The sequence below is a fragment of the Sarcophilus harrisii genome, chromosome 2 (assembly GCF_902635505.1).
Source record: "Sarcophilus harrisii chromosome 2, mSarHar1.11, whole genome shotgun sequence".
Lineage (NCBI taxonomy): Eukaryota > Metazoa > Chordata > Mammalia > Dasyuromorphia > Dasyuridae > Sarcophilus > Sarcophilus harrisii.
In genome coordinates this window covers 101,061,222-101,083,572 of record NC_045427.1, presented here as the reverse complement: position 1 = coordinate 101,083,572, position 22,351 = coordinate 101,061,222, and the positions used below count along the sequence as shown (strand labels likewise).

General features: G+C 35.9%; 1 protein-coding gene across 5 annotated transcripts in view; it reads right to left on the bottom strand.

Moving 5' to 3' along the window:
- Positions 1-22,351, bottom strand: part of VRK2 (VRK serine/threonine kinase 2) — a 90,954-nt gene that overhangs the window by 57,529 nt on the left and 11,074 nt on the right. For 4 of the 5 annotated variants that reach the window (XM_003758264.4, XM_012540202.3, XM_031950508.1 and 1 more), the window contains 4 exons: positions 5,211-5,269; positions 4,595-4,664; positions 1,113-1,200; positions 574-679 (listed from right to left, as the gene is read on the bottom strand). In XM_003758264.4, coding sequence (XP_003758312.1) covers positions 574-679; positions 1,113-1,200; positions 4,595-4,664; positions 5,211-5,269 — 323 coding nt within the window. Of the gene's footprint in view, positions 1-573; positions 680-1,112; positions 1,201-2,603; positions 2,672-4,594; positions 4,665-5,210; positions 5,273-22,351 lie in introns of those variants that run through there. The other variant, XM_012540201.3, reaches the window with a different exon arrangement.

The window sequence follows — 22,351 nt, the reverse complement described above, 5'->3', positions numbered from 1 at the left end:
ACAACAACAAAAAAAAAAAAACACTGAACCAACGAACAGCAAACAAGATAAGACAAATATGTGGCATAAACAAAATGTGTGCAGGGGTGCTATTAAGATTTCATTGCCTCTTGTTTGGCAAAGTCTGTGTAACTCATTGCCACAACTAATTATTGCTTTCATCCCAAACTCATGGCAATAAAAACTTTATAGAACCCCATACCGTCACATGCATAATATATAAAATATTATCTTATGCAGTAATTTGCATTGTTATAAACATATGACAAAAAGGAGAGAATTCTTACAGCCATGCAGGCTTGTTCTGACATGCAAAAACAAAGCTGTGAGGAAAAAAATCAGGCTGTAGACCCCATGCCTAATTGAGTTTTTAGTGCCAAACACAGCACATTCTGTCACTTAGAGAGCCCACTGTTATCAATTACACCAAAATGGCCTCTACGTCAATGACTGACATTTCTAGGGCAGGAAAGATTTCCTTCCCCGATAATTTTGCAAAGACTAAAGATCTGTATTTTGTAACAAATAAATATCCTGAGTCTGTAGCATATGAGAAAAGCCACTCCAACTCACCATTCGCACACCCAATTGCAGGACAGTTTGTCTCTGAAACCTGCCTCTCTGGACAAAGATCTTCTGTAAGTCCATTCCTAGTCTTTCCATAACCATGAATCTATAGCTGTAAGAAAAGACACAAAAGAGAGAGCCAAGAGAGTGGATATATAAAACCATCTATTTAAAGAATTGAAAGACAAATCTTTCTGACTTAACAGACAAGAATGGTGATGAAATTAGATCACTAGAACTTTATAGGATATATATGCACAAGCAAAAATAGTAAATATATATCCCTGTGTGATGCTGAACTTAATCAATAATATAATTCTAGGCTCATTTGCATATATGCATGATGAGCAAGTCAAGTACTTTAGCTTATTTCTTAATAGAAACTACAGAATATAGTCTCTTAACAGCAACTATCATTCTCTCTTTTCTTGATCCTCAAAACAAGAACTGACTTCAGTTAAGATGGCTGATTTGGGCTAAAGATGGAACCTGGAGTCATGGAAACTCAGTGACAAGGGTTGACAAGTAAGTTGATTCTATTTTACCTTTTTCCATTGTGTTCAGCCAAACCTGATCCCCAGAATTGTGGGATTCCTAAAAAATCAAGTTGTTTGAGTGCCATCCATCTTTTGACTGTAAAGAGGTAAAATGAAAAGTTGGCATCATTTATAAAACCATATTTCACATACACAAGTTTTCAGAAAATGATCTATTTATCCTAGAGAATTTTCCTTAAAAACCATAAAGTTATATAAAAATAACAAATTAAATAAAGCTTTCAATCGAAAGCTATTTTCTTTAAAAAGAAAATTGATGTTATTTGGTGGTTGCCACAGCCAAAAACTCCAGTACTTGGTGGCCACCCTGTTGGTGAAGAACCTTTATTCATCACAGACAAAAGATACAGTTTTGGGTTTGGTTTTTTTGTTTGATTTTTTTGTTTTGGTTTGGTTTGGTTACAGGACTATATGAAGTCCTCCCAGTTTTCCTGAGCATGCATGTGCTTCACTGGCAGGACCTTCAGGAAGCCAGGGCCACCTCATCACCAAAAAGAAGCACAGAGGCAAGAACTTTTATAAATATATTTTAGTAATACAAAATGTGCAGAGAATCTTTGGCATTTATATGATGAACTACATACAAACAAAACAATTCACACACATACTTAGCCCCCCAAATACATTTATATCCTCTGAGTGTACTTCTCTTCTCTCCTTGAAAAAGGCACTTGCATCTTATCCACACTTTCATCCTAGTCATATGACAAAAGCAACAGCTACCATTTGCTTATCTAGGAATGAGTTGCAAGACTTACAAAAAGTAAATATGTCCTTTACGGTCTATGTGGAGAATAAAAACATTTGCCTCCCTTCTCTTAAGAGTAATGTAGAGATTGTTTTCCTTCCTCATAAGCTCCAAAAGGCAAGCTATTGACTCTCTCAACCCCAAAGTATAAAAATCAGGTTGGATAATTGCTTTCCTTGGAAATGAAGGCTATACTCAAACTAGTTAATATTCTATTTTTTTCCTCCTATGTGAATTCAGTCTAGTCAAATTCCCTCAAGCTACTTGATGCCAGGGAACCACCCAGTTTGATTAAATTTTTCATTTTTTAAACCTTTGAGTTTTTTGTCCAATGTAATCTGCCACACTTGCCTTCTTTTTAACTCACATCGTGGCACTACGGATACAAAATCAATTGTAATAAATTTTAAATATTTGGTGGAGGAGTTGTGAATTATGTGACTATTGCTCCTTATTAATAAAATGATCACTTTTTTCTGAACACATGTCAAGAAACTTTTGCTTTGTGCCGGTTTTCTATAAGGTCAAACCTTTTATACCCCTTATTCTGACCCCATTCAGATCTATCACCACATGCTGTTGGTAAAAAATTATTTTGACCTCCCAAAATCAATCATATCAATTTGGCTTCCAAACCCCTAATTTTGGCTTCGTTTAGCCCTGGAAGGGACATAGAAGTCATCAAGGCTTATAGTATCAGACCAATTGGTCAATTTTTACTAAGCACTTACTATATGCCACACACTGCAACATAGATTTTAGAGCAGAAAGGCGTCTCCAATGCTGACAAGTCCAACTCCTTTATTTAACAGATAGAAGAAATGAACACCAGGAAAGTTAAATTTCCCAATCAAAGTCACACAAGTAGAAAGTGTGAGAAGTCACATTTGTATCCAGAGAGAGGCCTGTGGGAACTGAGGGTGGCTTACAACATAGCATTTTCACTCTTTAATTGTTGTTTACTTGCATTTTATTTTCTTTCTCTCTTTTTTTTTCTTTTGGTCTAATTTGAGTTTTTTTGTGCAGCAAAATAATTGTATAAATATGTATATTTAATAATAATATAATAATAATAAGTATATTGGATTTAACATATATTTCTACGGTGTTTAACATATATTGGACTACTTATCATTGAAGGGAGAAGATGGGGGAAGGGAGGAAAAATTGGAATACAAAGTTTTGTGGAATTATCCATTGGAATACAAGGTTTTACAGAATTATCCATGCGTATATTTTGAAAATAAAAAGCTTTAATTTAAAAAAAAAAATAAAGAGATTGCCTTAAATTTACCCTAAAAAAAAAAAAAAGAAAAAAGAAAAGAAAATTGAGGTCAAAAGAAGTGTGTTGACTTGTCTTTTATTTTTAATCACTCTTGAATTTAAGCTGATTGTTTTCACAAACTTCTGAAAACACTCAGTTTCCTCCCCTGCAATAGTACTCTGTCCAAACCTTCACTTCCTAGATTGCTTCAAGTCAGCTCAAACCCAAATGTCAAATGGACACTTGTCAAAAAGACTATTTTATGGAGAACTCATATATGGCAAGTGCTCAAAAGGCAGTAAAAAAAAAAAAAAACAATACAGGGACACTTTCAAAATGTTTCTTAAGATCTTTAGAATCGACTGTATGAGATGGGAAACACTGGCATAGGACTGCCCAGCATGGGGTGCCCTCATCAGAAAAGGTGCTATGCTCTGTGAGCAAAGCACAACTGAATTAGCCCAAAAAAAAATGTGAGACGGCAAAGTTGGAGAGTCCACCTCAACGTTGGAAGGGACTACTTATGTCCGACTCCGGCAGAGCACTCTGAGCTCTTGTCCGTCTGATCAGCCGCAGTCGCACACGCTGTAATTGGAAGCAACGCTTTGGTCCTCCTTGAGAACCCGATGACAACCAACCAGCTTAAAAGGAATGTACATTGTCAGGGGCTCATTTTTTCCATTAGAAAGTGAGCTCTTCTGAAGGAAGGGCCTGTGTTTTTGCCTGACTATGCCTATGCTCATTGCCTAATGACTAACTTACCTCACTGCATATGTCATTTCCGCTTTTACTCCTAGCTTGAAGGCACTCATTCTCCAAAACTACAGAAGTTCCTTTTTCTTTTTATTTTCCTCTCTACTTCCAGTTTCACTTGGGAAGAAGGTATAATCTTCTAAGTACAGTAAATTAGAAATCATAGATGGACACCTGTGACCCAGGATGTGAGCAACAGATAAATACTAGGGCAAATCCCAAAGTATATAAAGGTTGAGTGCAGGGTCACCCAAATAGTTAACAGCCAGAAGCAAACTCTAAAGCCAGGTTATAAACTGAACCCAGTCATGAACTCTATCCAAACCCAACAGTCTACCTTCTGAGCAGCATTTCCTACTTTCCTACTTACTCTTGTGCTCTAGTTTGTGAGACAGCAAATAAGCCCTTCATTCTAATCACTTACCAGAATATACATTGGACCAGACTCAACAACCTAGTGTTTAGGTTAAATAGGGGAAACATTTCTGATTTTAAATATATGTTCCATTAGGTGTACCATGGAAAGAACTGAGGAGTCTCAAACTTCTGCCTATTACATATGATATAATACAACAGTGTTATCCTGGGATAAAATTCTCCTCTTGACAAGTCTCTTTCAAAAGCACAGATGATATAACCAAATATCAAATACTCACTTGAGCAAGCACTTATGTACAAGTGGCTTACTGGGCTAGTGTTACTTACTACAGTCTTGCTTTGCAGCTCTCTGATAAAATTTCAGTTCTGAAAAGAGCGGACCATTTTCTTGATATTCCTGTAAAGAAACACGGCAAATATGACAGTCTCTAAATTTTCAAAATTAAAGAATGATTAATGTGATGAGGAGAAAAATAATTCCCTAAATGGGATTTAATATTTCATCTGTTCAGAAATGCCCATTATATACTGCAGCACTTGAACTGGTAATGCATTTTCCATAAAATACTGATGCCCTCTCCCCCTGACACATTTTCACTACAAATCTCTAAGCATTGAATTAACCAGAAGGCCACTGGAAGAATCTTGCTTTAACAATGGATATATTGTAGTCACTATTCCTATACAGACAAACCTAAAACAATATTCTTTTTGTAGTAGACATTTAGAAAAATGTTATGTGACAATTATGGTGATGGTGGGTACAATGAAGTGAGTGACAAAATATAGTCCACAACAAGTAATCTGAAAGATATCCAGAATTCTCTATAAAATAAAGTTTATCGAAAAAATGAGAAGATTTTAAGACGCCAAAATGCCATTCTTTATGGAACAGAACTACAGAAAAAGGTGTTTAAAATAGCAAGCTAAATGTAATCCTTACCACTTTTACAACGTGAAGGGCATCTTCATCCCATACAGGTTTACTAACACATGGAGAAGCTACAAAACAGTGAAAATAGTTATTAAAATAGGAATAAACATAATAAACATTTGGAATAAACAATGGAATTAAACACTCATGGTTGCTTTTTCCTTTGTTCCTGACAAAGATACTAAAGTAGTTTTGCACTTCCTTCTCCAGATCATTCTAACACATGAGGAAATTGAGGCAGACAAACTGGGTTAAGTGATTTTCCCAGAGTAACATTGCTAGTAAGAATCTGAGGTCAGATTTGAATATAGGAAGATGAACCTTCTTGACTCTAGGCACAGCTCTCTATTATATCACCTAGCAGCTCTATACTTTCTATACTTATCAAATTAAATCTACTAAATTATTGTAAAAACCTTATTCAGATTTTGCTAATAGAAACTGTAATAATTGAGATGCGGCATGTGTGATTCTTTCTGATAAAAAATTTTTAAACTCTTTCTTCTGTACATTTATGAGGTCTCCAGCTTAAAATGAGTGCTGTTCTCAAATCAAAGGATTAAGGATACCAAAATTAAATATTGTTTCAACATCTTATTCCATCAATTCAATTCTTGTGACCTCATAAGATGGGAAGAGACCTTAGACACCATTTTGCCCAACACATTCTTCAACAAGAATCTTCTCTATAATGCAGCTAAACAGATAGTGATCCTCCTTTCTTTACCTGAAGATCTTTAGGTAGGAGAAGCCTACCACCTTTCAAGCTAGCCATTATACTTTGGAATAGCTCTATTGCTCAGCAAGTTTTTCCTTCTATCAAATCTAAAAGTCTATTTGTAACATCTCTTCCACGTTTCTAGTGGTAAGCCTGGGGCCCAGGAGAAAAAGTCTACCAGCCTCTATTTAGTCCAAAGGTAAAAGCAGCTATGTTTGGATATTGGACATGTAGTTTTGCAATATAATTGAAAGGCACTGTAATTTTATTTATTTTTTTTTTATTAATTAAAGCTTTTTATTTTCAAAACATGTGTATGGATAATTTTTCAACATTAACCCTTGCAAAACCTTGTGTTCCAATTTTTTCCTCCGTTCCCCTCCCCCCCCCCCGCTAAATGGCAAGTAATCCAATATCTGTTAAACACAGTAAAAATATATGTTAAATCCAATAGATGCATATTTATACAATTATCTTGCTGCACAAGAAAAATCAGATCAAAAAGGAAAAAAATGAGAAAAAAAATAAAATGCAAGAGAAAAAACAAAAAGAGTGAAAATGCGATGTTGTGATCCACATTCAGTTCCCACTCTCTCTACGTGCAGATGGATCTCTTCATCACAAGATCATTGGAACTGGCCTGAGTCATCTCATTGTTGAAAAGAGCCAAATCCATCAGAATTGATCATCATATAATATTGCTGTTGCCAGGTACAATGATCTCCTTGTTCTGCCCATTTCACCTAGTATCAGTTCACCTAAGTCTCTCCAGGCCTCTCTGAAATCATTCTGCTGATCATTTCTTATAGAACAATAATATTACATAATATTCATATATCATAACTTATTCAACCATTCTCCAATTGATGGGTATCAATTCAGTTTCCAATTTCTTGCCATTACAAAATGGCTGCCACAAACATCAATTTTATTTTTTTCCAAAAATTACTTCATTTTACTTATACCATATTTATGTTTTATTCACATTATAGAAAAAAAGTAAGTTTCTTAAAAAAAAAATTCCTGTCTCAAACTTAGTATATCTCAAAACTGGTGTTTTCATATAAATTAAAGAGGTTATTATTTTTTTTCCCAAAATACCTCTTACTATAACATTTCTATTTTGTGAGAGACTAAAATTTAATCATATGACAAACTTTTAAGGAAAAATAAAATTTTGAACTGCCATGAAATATGATTTAGAAGCATCTAATCATTCCCTTTCTGTCTTTTAATATCTATAGACTCAATCCATAGTGCTGGCAAACCTACCCATTTCTCCCACATTCTTAAAAACAACAACAACAACAACAACAACAAAAACCAAGAACCCTTCCTTTAACCCTCTTGACTTCTTAAACTACTGGTTTTTTTCCCTTCACAATCAAACTCTATAAAGAATCACTTATACTTGTTGCTTCCACATCCTTACCTTCTATTCTGCTCTATCCCTTAGCATCTGGCCTTCAACCTAACTATTTGACCTTTGTTCTCTCCAAAGCTGCCAATGATCTCTTAGCTGAAAAGTCCACTGGTCTTTTCTAAATCCCCATTCTATCTGACCTTTGAAGCTTCTGATGTTAATAATCATCCTTTCTTCCTAGACATTCTCTACTCTTCTTAACCTCCATAATACTTTGCTGCTGCCACTTCTACTTCTCTGATGATTCGTTATGATTATACTTCTTATTAAGTGTGGGCTCCATCCCTGATTTTTTTTCTCTCCCTTTATTCATTCTCCCTTAGTGACTTCAACAATTCTCTTGGGTTTAATTGTCATCTAATTTATACATCCATATAATGTCCAGGCTAGCTCTTTGGAGGGCCTCAGGATCAGTCAGGGTCAGGATCAGTCAAAGTCCTTGGTCTTTGGAAGGAGAAGTGAAGTAGGCAGGCAAGCTGCTACATGGCTCGATAAAGATGGATCCTGGACTATGGAGTCTAGAGCCTGAAGTCTTCTGTCCTCAGCATACTGCAGCCAAGAGACTCATCTCTCTCCCTCAGCCCTCCAATCCTTGCCTAGGATTATCTCACCACCACACATTCAGCAAGCACCAACCATGAGGAGAGCCATCACATTACCATATCATCTAAATATATGCTTATAGAACCATTATCTCACATTGAATAGGTAATTAGTCTTAAATACTTTGCTATCAGATTCAAGTACACGTTTTCAGAGTTCCAACCCTCTACATATCCAGTGCCAATTTCTTTCATAAATCATAACTCAACATTACCATTTACTTGCTGACCATTTCCAACCAACCCATACCATACACATCTCCAACCTCCAACAGAGTAAAATAAAATTTGTTATACCACTTCACTGTCCATCCTTCATCCAAACTACCATATTTTTACTAACAGAACTACTATTTTCCAGTTCGGTATTCGAATCAGAAAGGACTCTGCCTTACTTAGCCTCCCACAGTCAATCAGCCTTTAGGTAACCAGGTGATATGGTAAACAGAACACTGGGTCTGAAGTAAGGAAAAATGATAACAGATCTGGCCTAAGACCTTTATTAGCTGTGTAACTCTACCTCTTTACCTTTGCTTGTTTCCTCAGCTGTAAAATGAGTCTAATAATAGCACTTGCCTCACCGCGCTTTTGTGGGGTTCAAATGAGATAATATTTGTAAAATTCTCATCACAATATATAGCATATAATAGGAGCTATATAAATACAAATTCCTTTCTCCTTTTTTTTTTTTTAATTCTTTCACTTCTACCTCCACAGCATCTCTTAAATTCTCTCCTTTCTAACCCAGTCTCAGCTTTAGTTAGGGTTCTTCTCACCTGTACTATTCTAAGAGCTTCCTAATAGAATTCCCTATACCTACCTCTACCTGAACTCCACAGTCTACTTTTTACTTGGCTGCCAAACCATATATTCCTAAATACAAATCTGAACATATCACTCCATTCAAAAATCTTCAGTAGCTTCCTATTGTCTCTAAAATAAAACATACTGAATGATTCTCTAAGATTTAAATTCTTAATATGATATTCACTTTTCCAGTCTCCTTCCCCCACAAGTTGATATTTCAATTAGCTTGGCCTACTATTCTCTATATGTATCAGTCCATCTCTTGCCTCCACACTTTTGCCCAGGAAGACCCCCTTATTTGACAAGTCCTCCCGCCTCATCTCTGTTTTTAATGACATCTGTTCACTAATTTTCCATATCTAATTTAATCACCAAATATTTTCAGTATTTCCATGATACTATCCCTTGTAGCTGTCTTTTTCTTTCCACTTCCATTATCCAAGGTAAGAATCTTTTAATCTAACACCTGGATTATTACCAGAGACACTTTGGTTTTCCTATGTCAATTATTTTGATTTCTAATCAATCCTGAACACTACAGTCATACTAATCTTTCTAAAAAACATATTTTAATCATGTTTCAACTCAAAAATCTTTAAGAGGCTTTTCATTTCTCACTCTGACATTCAAGGCTTTCCACAAGTCTGATCCAACTTACATTTCCCATTATTAACTAACATGAACTTTAGTCATATATATTGGTATTCTACCTTTCTCCCTAACCCCATCAGATTATAAAACAATGCCTTTTCCAAACTCTGTATTACTCCCAATAACTAGGTACTTAATAAATGTCTGGGCTTTTGGTTTGAAAGTTATGTTTTAGTTTTGGGGAGTTTATTAGTTTGGTGAGGTTTTCTTGCTCTTAATTTTATGCTTCAGCTGTGGTCACTTTCCCTTGAAAATAGTTTGCTTATTTTCCTCATGCCAGCTTTTCTCTTCTATCCTACCCAAAGCTTAAACATTATTCAAGGCCCAAATCATGTCCCATTTTCTCCATGGAGCTTTCCTCAATTGAAATATTTTCCCTCTCAAATTCCTATGGCATTTTGTCTAAAGCACTCATCAGGTGCCACTATATAGAATTACTTAACATTAAAGTTCTGCATATCATCAATCAATAAACATTTATTAAGTACTTATTATATGTCAGGTACTGTGCTAAGTGGGCAGCTCTGAAAACACTTACATTCTAATTGAGAAGACAACAGGTAAAACTACAAGCATGTACAAGACACAAAGTAAATAAAGTAATCTTAAAGATGAAGGCATCAACCACTAAAGGAACCACGAGACAGAAGGGGGGCCTTGAGCTTAATTTTGAAAGAAGCCAACCATTCTAATAGATGGAGGTGAGAAAGAATTGTCTTCTAGGTATGAGATACAGCTGGTACAAAGACATGAAGAGAGTGTCATGTGAGAAATGACAAATAGGTCAGCAAGGCTGAAGCTTACAATGTGTAGAAAAGAACAATATATAGAACAAGAATACTAGAAAGTTAGCAAGGAGATAAATTAGGAAGAGATTTAAATGTCAGAGCAGTTAGCATTTGATATTACAGGAAATGTTACTGGAATTTATTGAGTGAGCAGAGGTTGAGAGAGATGGTTAGATCTGCACATATGTGTGTATATATGTATGCATATAAATATATTGCATATGTGTTTGTGTCTTTGTGTATATATAGTGTGTACTTATTGACAGGTAGTTAGCACAGTAGATGAGCACCAGGAGTCAGGAAAATCTGAGTTCAAATCTAGCCTTAGACACTAAGTAGATGTATGCCTCTGGCCAAGTCATTTCACCCTGTTTGCCTCAGTTTCCTCATATATAAAATGAACTGGAGAAGGAAATGGTAAGCCACTCTAATATCATTGCCAAGAAAACCCCAAATGAGATCACTGAGTGATCACTGAGTTAAACACAACAAACAACAGATATATTTATATGAATGAGTATATATGTGTGTATATATATATATATATATATATATGTACATATATCAAAGTAATTTCTGTAAAGCTAACAATTAAACCCATAAGAGCTGATAAATCACTTAATGAAAGAGAATATAAAAAGAAAAGTACCAGGGATATAGTGGGTGTGGTATAAATGAAGATCCACAGAAAGAGTGAGGAGTAATCTAACAAGTAGGAGGAAAACCAGCATAAGACAGTGCTATGAAAACTTGGGAAGGATAAAGTTTTCCAGGACAGAAGGCAGTAAGTGTCAAAAAGAACAAGAACAGAGGAAAGGTCATTTCTAGAGAGGGCAGTTTCAGCTAAAAGATGAGATCAGAATCCAAACTGAATATGGCATTACAAAAAGGCAGAGATGATAGGAAACAGCAGCACCAAGAAAAGTTTCCTAAAGGCTAAAGACCTTGAAACACTGGCAATAGCTAATGGGTAAGGTAAGAACTAGCAAGATTAGTTTGTATTTATTTATGTAAAGGATGGGGAGCCTTGGCGGTTTGAAGGTAGCAATGAAGGAATCAGTGGATAGAGAGACTAAAGGTTAGAGGGAGGAATAAGAATGGTGAAAATCTGCATAAGACAGGAGGGTACTCAAAGGCATGTGCCCTGGCAAAGACAGGGGCTACCTCTTTAATGGAAGCTGGAGTAAAACTCCACTTTGCATTGGCAGCTGCTCCTGGTTTCATGCTCCTTCCAAGAGAAGCTCATCCCTTCTAATCTCACCATGCTGCTGCCTCAAACGTTGATACTCCTCACTTCCCTCAGCTTCCTCTCTTCTCTGATTAGAAGGCTGGAGGATGGAGTTTTCAACTCCGGCCCAAAACCTTCCTTTGGAGAGGGTTAAACTGGATTTTCAGCTCTCTTCACTCTCTATCTGCAGCTCTGTCATTTTTCAACTTTATGAAACAAGATACTGAGATCCCTTCTCCCCCTTTCTAATTTTCTTTTGTGGATTGTCTTCCACCTTTAGATTGTAAGCTTCTTGAATCCAGGAACTGTCTTTCTTCTTATTATTTTTTTTAAATTTGTATTTCCGAAACTTAGAACATTGCCTGGCACATAGTAGATGCTTATTAAATGTGTATTTATTGTCAAACATGAAACCTACTCGTGAAAAAAATGACCTTGACTTACTTTGGTAAAATTTGGGGCAAGATCTTCGGATGAGAAGGTGAGGGGAAGAATGGTGTAGGAGGCTTTAGGAAATAAGAGGTTTACAAGTCAATGTGGTAAGAAGGATAAAGAATCAATTGAGGAGGAATAAAGATTGCCTAGGTATAGTGAGGACTATATGGTATGTCGTTTGTCCTTCATTCCTGAAGACAACTATAACATCAGGGAAGAAGCCATGACATGCAAGGGAATTGGATTTCAGTGAGGGAGGGCTGGGGCAAGGTCACCTGCCTCACTTTTTCCTCAAGAGACATCTGGGTCCAGTGGCCAGATAACGATCAGGACGACTGGAGATGGCCCCTGATGAAATGGAAGACTGTGGTTTTTTTTAAGTTAAGGTCTTCAATTGGTCTCAGTTTGACTAAATGATAAAATGAGACAAAGAATGTTTTTTTTTTGTTGTTTTTTTGGGGTTTTTTTTTTTTTGCACAAGGTAAAAGAGTTGTAGAGGAAGCAGTCAGCACAGCTCCATGGCTTTTCCCAGCTCTGTTCAATGGCATGTGAACAAGAGTGAAGGAGGCAGATGCTCTCACCCACTTTACTAGATCATGGAAGAGACATCATCGTGTAATGAATAGAGAGCTGGCTATAGAGTCAAGACCTGGGTTCAAACCGCACTTCTGATATGATGTCTGTATAACTCTGGGCAAGACACTTAACTTCTCAGTACTCTAGGAAGCTCTCAGACTATAAAGTTTCAGGCAAAATGCCAATCTGTACTGAAAGAGGACATTCCTCATCAGAAAGTCCTTAAACTAGTGAAATCACGGGTCAAATCCTTATCCTTATTCCTAACTAGAACTGCTAAAGGACTGAGGCCCTGTCTTAAAATCTTTGTTTCTCCCATAGCACCTGGAAATTTGAATTTGTTATTAGATATGATAATAAAAATTACTTAATAATTTAATCACAGTCATCCCATTATTAGTACCATTTCACAGACATTGTAGCTGTAAAATTATAAAGGAAATTGTAGTTCAGAGACTTTAAGTAACAAACTCAAAATAAGACAGCCAATAAAATGGCAATCAGTATTTAAATCAAGCCTCTTAAATATTAACCCATGCAGAACAGCTAGTGTTTCCAGAGGTATCAATATATTGAATCAGTTTAAAATAAGGATGTCTATCAAGTAAAATCGTTTTTTTTTAAGATATAAAAAACAAATCTCTCCATTATTCTCTTCAAATACCTAATAACAACAATAAATTGGGGGTTGTCCTAGGAGTCTAAATCATAATTTCTCTTATCTCCACATTAAATATCCAGACTAGTAACAATTACTACCTAGATATGCACTTCTCTTTTTTCACAAGTGTTCAACAGATTTCTTCTTAAGCACCTCAAATTTGGTACTAGACAGCTTAGCATAATAGATAAGTATCCAAACATAAGAAGGATTCATCAGGAAATGCAACCTCAATTCTTGAACTTGAAACGCCTTGCATTTTTCTTTCAGTCTGTTAAAATCTTGCCATGTGCAACTACTCTACTAGCAAGACTGTGACACTTCTAACTTAAAAAGAAAAGGAATCTGCTTGAATACTTTCAAATAAATAAACAAACAAACAAAAAACATATCATGAAGACCTGAGGACATACAGATGCCGAGTATGACCTATTTAAAACTTTATGCTTTAAGAAATTTCCCTGCCCGCTTTCAAAATTTAAAAAAGCCATATTTTGCTATAAATTGCACCAAGTCAGAGTAATTAATGAATTTTGCTTTACTTAGAGAGGCAGACATGGTCCGGGAGTGCAGGAAGTACTTTTCAATACACATGTCTCACTTTGAAGAAATCTGATAGCATAAAGAGTTTCCAAAATGATAAATTAAGAAGTGATTCCTTTAGGATGCAGCACCGCAATTCCTTTACATAGCAAACTCCCAACATTTGAATTAAAACCACTCATTTGATAAACATTTGAGAAATGCAAATTTTTATAAACACACCTGTTATATAAAGTAAGGCACACCTGCATGCCAAATGCCAAAAGTGGGACACACTATTCTTTGCTCTAAAATTGTCTTAAAATAGAGCTGTTTTTTGTATACAAACTAGAAAAATTCCAATGATTTAAAATACCTATGACAGACTTCCTTATTTCTACAATTGGATTGGATATATAGACTGTGTAAGAATGATAGAATAACAGAAGCTCATATTTACATAGTCTTTCTAAGGGATGTTGAACTTATAGTATTATTGTAATAAAATATTACATCTGGATGCATGCTTTTATCATCCAGGGAAAACTCAGACTATAAGTTCCTAGAGAAACTTTTGCCTTTCTTTGTATTCCCACCACTGAACACAGTGGCTGAAACATACTAAGTGCTTAATAAATGGTCATTTACTAACATGGATAAACATCAGAGAGTGTTCTGTGCAGCCTTGGGAAGTATGCAAAAAGCAAAAGGTGCCCCAGTACCCATGATGCCATCTTGAAGAAGGCAAAGGAGACATCACAGAATAAATAGACTGTGGAAAATTTCAGTAACTTTCTTTTACTACCTATATTCCCCAGAGAGGCAAAGGAGAAGATTGTCAGGTTGGGATCAGAAAACCTAGTTTCTACGCCCAATTTTGCTACTTAGAAAACTGGGTAAAGTACTTAAAATACTTCCAGTTTCAGTTCTCTCATCTGTGAAACCGGTATAATGTAGTAGTGCCATGTCCTGCCTATCTCAGAGGTTTATTAGAAAGCTTAAACTGGGTTAACACACAAAAGCACTTTGCAAATCTTAAAGTTGTATATAAATGTTAGGTAGCAGTAGAGATAAGGAATATGAATCATTATGCAAATAAAAGCATAATAATTTAACTTTATGTAATAAACACAGCATAGTATAGTGGATAGAGAGCTGAACTTGGAACCAGAAATACTTGAGAATAATTCCCACTTTTGATACATATTGGTTGAGTGATTCTACTCCAGTCACTTAACCTCTTGGTACCTTTAAGTTGCAGAGGCAGGATCAATCTGAATTAGTAAAATAAATCTCTTCATCTGGGAACTCCTGATAATGAGGAAAATCACAGACCCAGAACCTATCCTCATCCCCAATATATTTCTGTGTCCATCACACAAAATAAGGAACACAATCAATTATATAATTAAAAAATAAATTTTAAAAACAAATAAAAATTTTTAAAAAATAAAAATAATAAGATCAATGAACTGGTTAATTTTTGCTTTCATCATTTGTGTTTATACTACCAATAAAATGGACTAGGCTTCATGGAGATGTGTGTAGGGTGCTGTGGCAAGTAATTCAACTATGCTATCTGCTTTAGGCAGGGAAAAGGATAATATGGAACACCAGAGTCACATAGATGGCTTTTGGAAGTAATTCTATGATAATGTTATGCCTGATCACAAAGACGTCTAAACAATTATGGCTGCAACTTGCCTGAAAAAACTTATAAAGGGGGCAGTGGCTTTGTTTCTTTCCTCACTGGCTTAAATAGGTATGATGGGAATGGAAAGATAAACACAAAAAGAATCTGATAATTCTCCTTAAGTGGCCCAAGAAGCAACTGTGGTTCCTGGGAGGAGCTCTTTAAAGTAAACCATGAATGTAGCTCTAATCACTATAAAACATGCTAGTCTATAAAATAGCAAATTTTCTACTTGAAACCATGGTTACTTAGAGTAGAAAAAGGAATAAGCATTTATATAGTGTCTGTGATGTGCCAGGCATTGTGCTAAGTGCTGTACAAATAATATTTCACTTATTTTTCATAACAACCCTGGGAAGTAGGTGCTATTAAGATGTCCATTTTACAAATGAGGAAACTGAGGCAAGCCAAAGTTTTGTAACATGCATAGGGTCACACAGGTAGTAAGTGCATGAAACAACATCCAAATTCAGGTCTTCCTGACTCTTGGTCCAATACTAGCCACTGTGCCAATGGCTACCCTCTATATGTGTGAATTATTTGGAACAAAGTAAAATAATTAAATTTATTCATTTATTATAATAAATAAATTCATTATTATATGTCATTCATTATTACAAATTTGAAAGGCAGCAAAGTAAATAGAAAGCCAATGTTGGAGTCAGAAATATTGGCCTCTGACACATGGGGCTGTCTGATCTTGAGCAAATCATGTAACCTCTCAATTAAATACTCTAAGACTATAAATTTCAAAGAATGTCCAAAATTGAATTGATCTAAAAATATTCTTTTCAAAGAAATTTCCTATCCTAGTGAAACCATCAGTTTGGTACCTATTTAGTAATGGAATATGTTTTCTTTATACTGCAGACATCTCTATTATGACTTGTTATTTATTGAATTCACAAGATTTTGAATTAATTGATCACAAAAGCATACTTTTATCCCTCTAGGATCTGGATTTTTACAGGGATGTTTCCAAATATTTTTATTTTTGGTTTTGGACTAAGCCTATGATTTCAAAAACACAGGGAATTTATTTTATGGAAAGACTGCCCATTAATACAAATGACATATTATTTATATATTACTGTCACTGAAAGTTTCTCAGGCACTGGAGGTTATATGATTTGTCCAGAGTCAAAAAACTAGTACATAGGAAAAGCAAGACTTAAGTTAATGTTTACCTTATTCCAAATCTAACCTTTTATCAACTATGCAACATCATCTCACTTTTGGTCTAATAAGCTTTCTAAATTTTCTGCATGTATATATAACTTTCTATGTAGTGTTATACAATGGGTCTTCTATTCTTGATTTTAGATTTTTATAACAAAAGTATTTTCTGATAAGTAATCTTTTATTACACCTGAGAATCATACAACATCAAGATCTCAGAAGAACAGATATTTTATATAACCCAATGGGGCAATGGAATGATATGTGTTAAGTGTAATCAGGCAGCAGTATATTACCAATGATGATTTGCATAGAGGTGTGAAGAGTGAAAGAGATATCATAAAGAATATATATGACTAGAAAAAGCATTAGAAAACATAGAAGAAAGTACTTATACACACACACACACACATTCTTTGAAGAATTTATGGAGAGGCATGGGATGGGTAAAACATATAGATAAAAAGGGACAGGTTAGTTGAGTGGAGGCAGTGCCCATATTCATGAGATCACAGTGACCTTGAAGAATTCACATAGTTCACTTGAATTCTCTATCATAATCTCAACTCCCTTTGCATTGACATGCCCAATTTAAAAGAGACATCATGGTAGAATGGAAAGTGTACTGATTTTGGGGGAGGTCAAAGGATAAAATTCCATATTTGACTCTTCTTACCAATGGGATGTTGGGCAAATCATTTAACCTCTCTGCTTTTTGGTTTCCTCATTTTCAAAACGAACAGCTTGAATTAGGTCTTGGAGTTCCTTCCACCTCTAGAACTGTGATCTTATGAAATGTTTGCTTGGGCCTCTCTAAGACTTAATAGTTCTAAATATAATCCTTGATTTCTAAAACTCATCCATGAGGCCTATGATAAGTTCAGACAACTGACTACTAGAGATATCTTGAAAGTGATATGAAAGTTTTCAGAAATCAAGTACAAAGTACATTTTCAAAGACAGACAAATGATTGCTTTAGTTTCCTGGCTCTATATCTTGTACCTGAACCAAACCCTCTGTACAAGAACATATTCTCCTCAGAGTTTCAACTACTGTACAAATAATGAATTTTATGCTCTTTAAATGACCTACTTTTCTTAAAGCTACCTCTTTAAGTCATCATGCAATAAAAGAGAGTGAGCAAAAGTATTGTCAGCATTCAGGACCAATATCTAGTCCTTTATGTTACTCTCTTTCAAAATATATCACAGCAATTGAACAGTACACTATCCTCACCTTCCCAACTGCATGTACTATCACAAGATTCAAGACAAACAAAACCACCTAATCAAGGTGTTTTTCAATTATAATATGAATCCATGTAACCTCTTTTCCTAACAGGAGCTGTACTGGTAGACTATCCTTTCACATTTTTTCCCCCACAGAAATATTATTTGATTCAGGATTTAATCTTCAATTCATTTTCCTCAGTGTCTAACATTACGCTTATTATAAATAACAACTGTACTCATACATTTTGTGACCTAAAAAATATTGAAAAAATAATCATTTAAGTTCCTAAGAAGTGAAAATGACAGTATTATTAAGCACCATCAGAAAGATTTCTTAACTAAGCTGTCAATACCATCAATAATATAGTACATTATTTGAAAAAGGAAGGTGATAATGGGCATGCCATTCTCTATTATTTCCTCAAGCTATTTAAAGATTCAAGCTACACTTTGTGAAGAGCTACATTTCCATACACACACAAATAATAAGGGATAGTCTGATAGTTTTACTTGCTGCCAACACATTTGCCTAATGATAACTGGGCTCTTCTATGTTACTGTCTTGACTTTTCTATCTTCTGTTTTCATCATTTCCTAATCAGGTTAGTGATGTCAACTTTGAGAATTTCCATTAAGTGGTACTCAACAAACTTTAAGAGGAAGTTGTAGTCTTCATCTGCCTCTATTGAATATGCATGTTTCCAATCTCTCCTACCTGAAATAAATTTATGGGAAGATATGTCTTTACTACATACTAAGCACACAGCAGAAAAAATAGCCTGCTTCTCCAGAGAATAATTAACAAAGGACACTGTGTTCCATCTTCATGATAAAATACAGATTTCCTATTAAAAGGCAAATTCATCATTTCAAAAAAGTTAAATAGGATGGCACTTAAAAAGTAATTCCAGCTGGTTAAATTTAGGGCACAGGGAAAAAAAATTGATTCAAGAATATTCTCTGGGTCTTTCATTTGATTGTGAATTGTATTAACGTTCATTTAACTTTGAGCCCTTGCCTCTCAGTATTCTGTTCTAAGAGAGTCAAACAAGTGGCAGTAGGCCTGCTGGGTTCGGTAATACTGCCTCTCAGATTTAAATAATCTGTTTTACTTGGATTGCAAGTCAAATATGGTCTCATACACATTGACACATTTTCTGAAACTGATTTTGTAAGCAGTGTTGATATTTTCTTGGACTGTTTGGCCTCTTCATGTGTCAATTTGGCCTTCTCTCCTTGTTCCCTTGCAGCCCTGGGCTCAAACTTCTTTGAAGGCACTGTCCTGCTTAATGTGAAAAACTCACTGGTGAGACTAATTACTAATCTGATCTCAAATACCAACAGTTATGTCCAGGAGTTTTAGCAAAAGCTTCTGGCTATCCAAAAACCTAAATGTAACTGAAACTTTGATAAAGACAGAGTCTAAGTTGTTTTTTGCACACAGCTGTGTTTTGGTACCTGGAAATACTGATGTCTGCCTGTATTTCCTATACCTTTCTTTAGATCACGCCTTTTCACAAAAAATCATCCATCCAAATAGCTGTAATTCTCATTAGAGATGTCTCAATAAATCTCATTCAAGCAAATTGGTTCATTAAAAGAGAAAGTTATCTATTGTTAATAGTCTTTCAATTCTTCCTTTTAAACCATGTTCTTTTACAATGTTTTAGAACGTACTGAATTTGGGAGTCAGGAGAACCTGGCTTCTAGTTCTGTCTCAGCCAGTAACAAAGTTTGTGATCTTAGTCAAATCACTTAAGTTTCTCAGTTATAAGATGAGAATAATAGCCCCTATCTTACAGGGCTGTTGTGATGCAATACACTAGGGTAAAGTGCTTTGCCAATCTTAACATGTATTAAATCACAACTACTATTATTAGCAATGTTTTGACAGGATACCTTTCTTCAACTTACAAAGTCCACAGGCAAGTAAGTATATATTGCTTGATTAAAAACAAACAAACAAAAAAACTGACAAGAATAAATAAGTAGAACTCTTTCTCTTCCTACCTTAAACATCCTTCAAAAAATCCCCCTCCCCAAGTTTTTTTTTAGTACAATAACTACATGTATACTTCCAATTTTCTTTTCCCTTTGTAGACCAATTCAGGGCTATTTTTATATGTTCTCTTTCACAACTTGCTAACATTTTCCTTTAAAGGCCTACTTGCAAACATTTTCTCCTACAACCAATCCTGGCTCTAGCCAGCATTCTCATCTTTTATTATTATTCATATTATTACTATTAACAGCATCTATTGTTCATAATAGTAGCATTTATGTTGTGTGCTAAGGTTTGCAAAATGCTTACATTTGTTGTCTCATTTGTACCTCAAAACAACCCAATAAAGCAGATGCTATAATTATACCCATTTTGCAAATGAAGAAACTGAGGTTTGAAGATTAAGTGGCTTGCCCAGAGTCACATAGCCAGGAGGTATTTAAGACAGGATGCAAAATCAGGTCTTCCAGAAACAAGGTCCAACTCTCTATTCACTGGCCTGCTCACTCTGCTTATTTGGTTGCTGTGATTTTTTCATTCAGAGACTCAACTAACAACACACACTCTCTGTGTCTCTCTTTGTATCTCTCTGTCTCTGTCTCTTTTTCTTTCTGTGTATATTTCATAGAACAGCCAATGACATATACCTCAGATCACCTAGACAGAACTAGCCCTGACTATCCTATCCTATGTTTCTATCACTCTCAGTCATTGAAGACATCTCCCAATGAACCAGCTGACTAGGCACGAGGTTTGAGGTGTTTGCAAATGATGTTTCAGAGTGGGAACTGAAGAGAAGTAGAAAGAAGGCATATTACCTACCCTTCAGAAATATCCACAATAACTAGGCATAGCAGGTTGGGTTAAGGTCTGCACAGAAGCCAAAGCCAGGAATTTCATTGCCTTTGTTGGCTCATGTCACTACCTTAATTAATGTCACTTTCTCTGGTTTAATATCGGAACAAGTGACAAAAGTGCTTCTGGATGAATTGTGTTTTCCTAGGACTGTATGGCACACTCACCCGCCGCAGTCTGACAGAGGGATGTGCCAGTTTTATTTGGCAGTCACAGCGTGCCAGCTTTAGTTTTAGTAGTTTAATTTGTGGCCGTTATAGGTTTTGAATCCGGCAAAGTATGCACAATGGTCTCATGGAACCTGTTCCATACACAAAGTTTACACAGTGGAAAAGAAAAAGCAATGGCTATAAGGTGATTAGAGAGAGCTTCTCCTGGCCACAGCTGGTCTTGTATGCATTCCTAGAAATTTAAGAGCCTTTGGGGATGTGGGTAAAGTGGTCATAAGGAACAATTCCCTGATTCTTTTTTTTTTGCCTGGTTCTGCACTGAGTGTGAGACTATCATGAGGGATATGGATATGGTGCTTAAAACTCAATTTTATGCAAAATCCATTATTCAAGAAGCAAAGTTTATATACATGACAGATATTGGAGGAACTGGTCTTCATGCAACAACTCCTGTTAAAAGTCTAGTACACTCAGCCTTGGGTGATATAAAATGCAAAGAATGAGACCATGATTTAAGCAAGGAGAGCTGAACTACTTTTATTTTTCTGTGGCTAAAAGGTTTCTCTGAATTAGTATTCTGAAGTTCTTTTCATTCATTTTTTCTCCCCTCTTCATCTCCTTTGTGTGATTACTCAGTGAAGACTCATGACTTCATGGGGAGGAGAGCTGATGCTGAGTTCTTCCCAACTTCTATTTGCCCTTTCAAAATTGAGGGTTCTCCACTTCAGCAGGTTGAGGATCTGGCTTCGACTGCACCTGGCTTTGCTAGAGAATAGGAATATTCATCTCGACCGAGGGCCCGCTGCTTGAGCACTGGAGGACCTTGCAGGAGAGCATCTCTGGTTGGAAACTTCATTACAATACTTTCTCTTCCCTACAGGAAGCAGTAATTCTGATTCACCAGAATTAGGGTTTTGCCCGACACAGCCACAGGAGCTACTGTTTGACTTTCAAAATTAATCAACCTCTAAGCTGGAGTAGAAATGGCATATCCTTTCACCTTAAGCACAAAAAGCTCTAAACAGACTGCAGCTTTAACATCCCTGGATAGGAGTTTCGGCCCCTGATACTTAAACTTGAAGCACATACTGGGTTTCTGGCATGCTTGTGCCCATACCCATCTGCTAGACTGGCACAGTGCCCACTCAGAAGGTGTGATGCCAGTTTCAATAGGGCATAGGTGCCAATCAAAGATGGGTTTGGAGGGGCAGCCTGCAGAACGCAGCAAAAGTCAGCTTTTCTGCCAGAAGATCCTCCTGTTATCATATAATGCCAATGAAGGGCCACATGCTTCATTGCATGGGATCACATTGCATCTGTAGATGCTTCTGGCCATCAATGGATGTCTTTCCACTGAATCTTTTTTGTATGCCTCCAGTATCCTTGTTTGGAACCCTTTAAAGAAAAGTTATGCCCGCCATGTTAATCAAGTGCCATCCCAATCTCTACCAAGGAAGTCTTGGAAACACTTTGAGACAGAAGCAGTCAATAGTGGGGGAGGGAGCTATTGCTTTTTTCCCATTAAGGTTCCTTCCTTTTTCATTGAAAAATCCTTTCATATAGAATATCATATATTATCAAGAAAAAGACATGGGCAGTGAGATGCA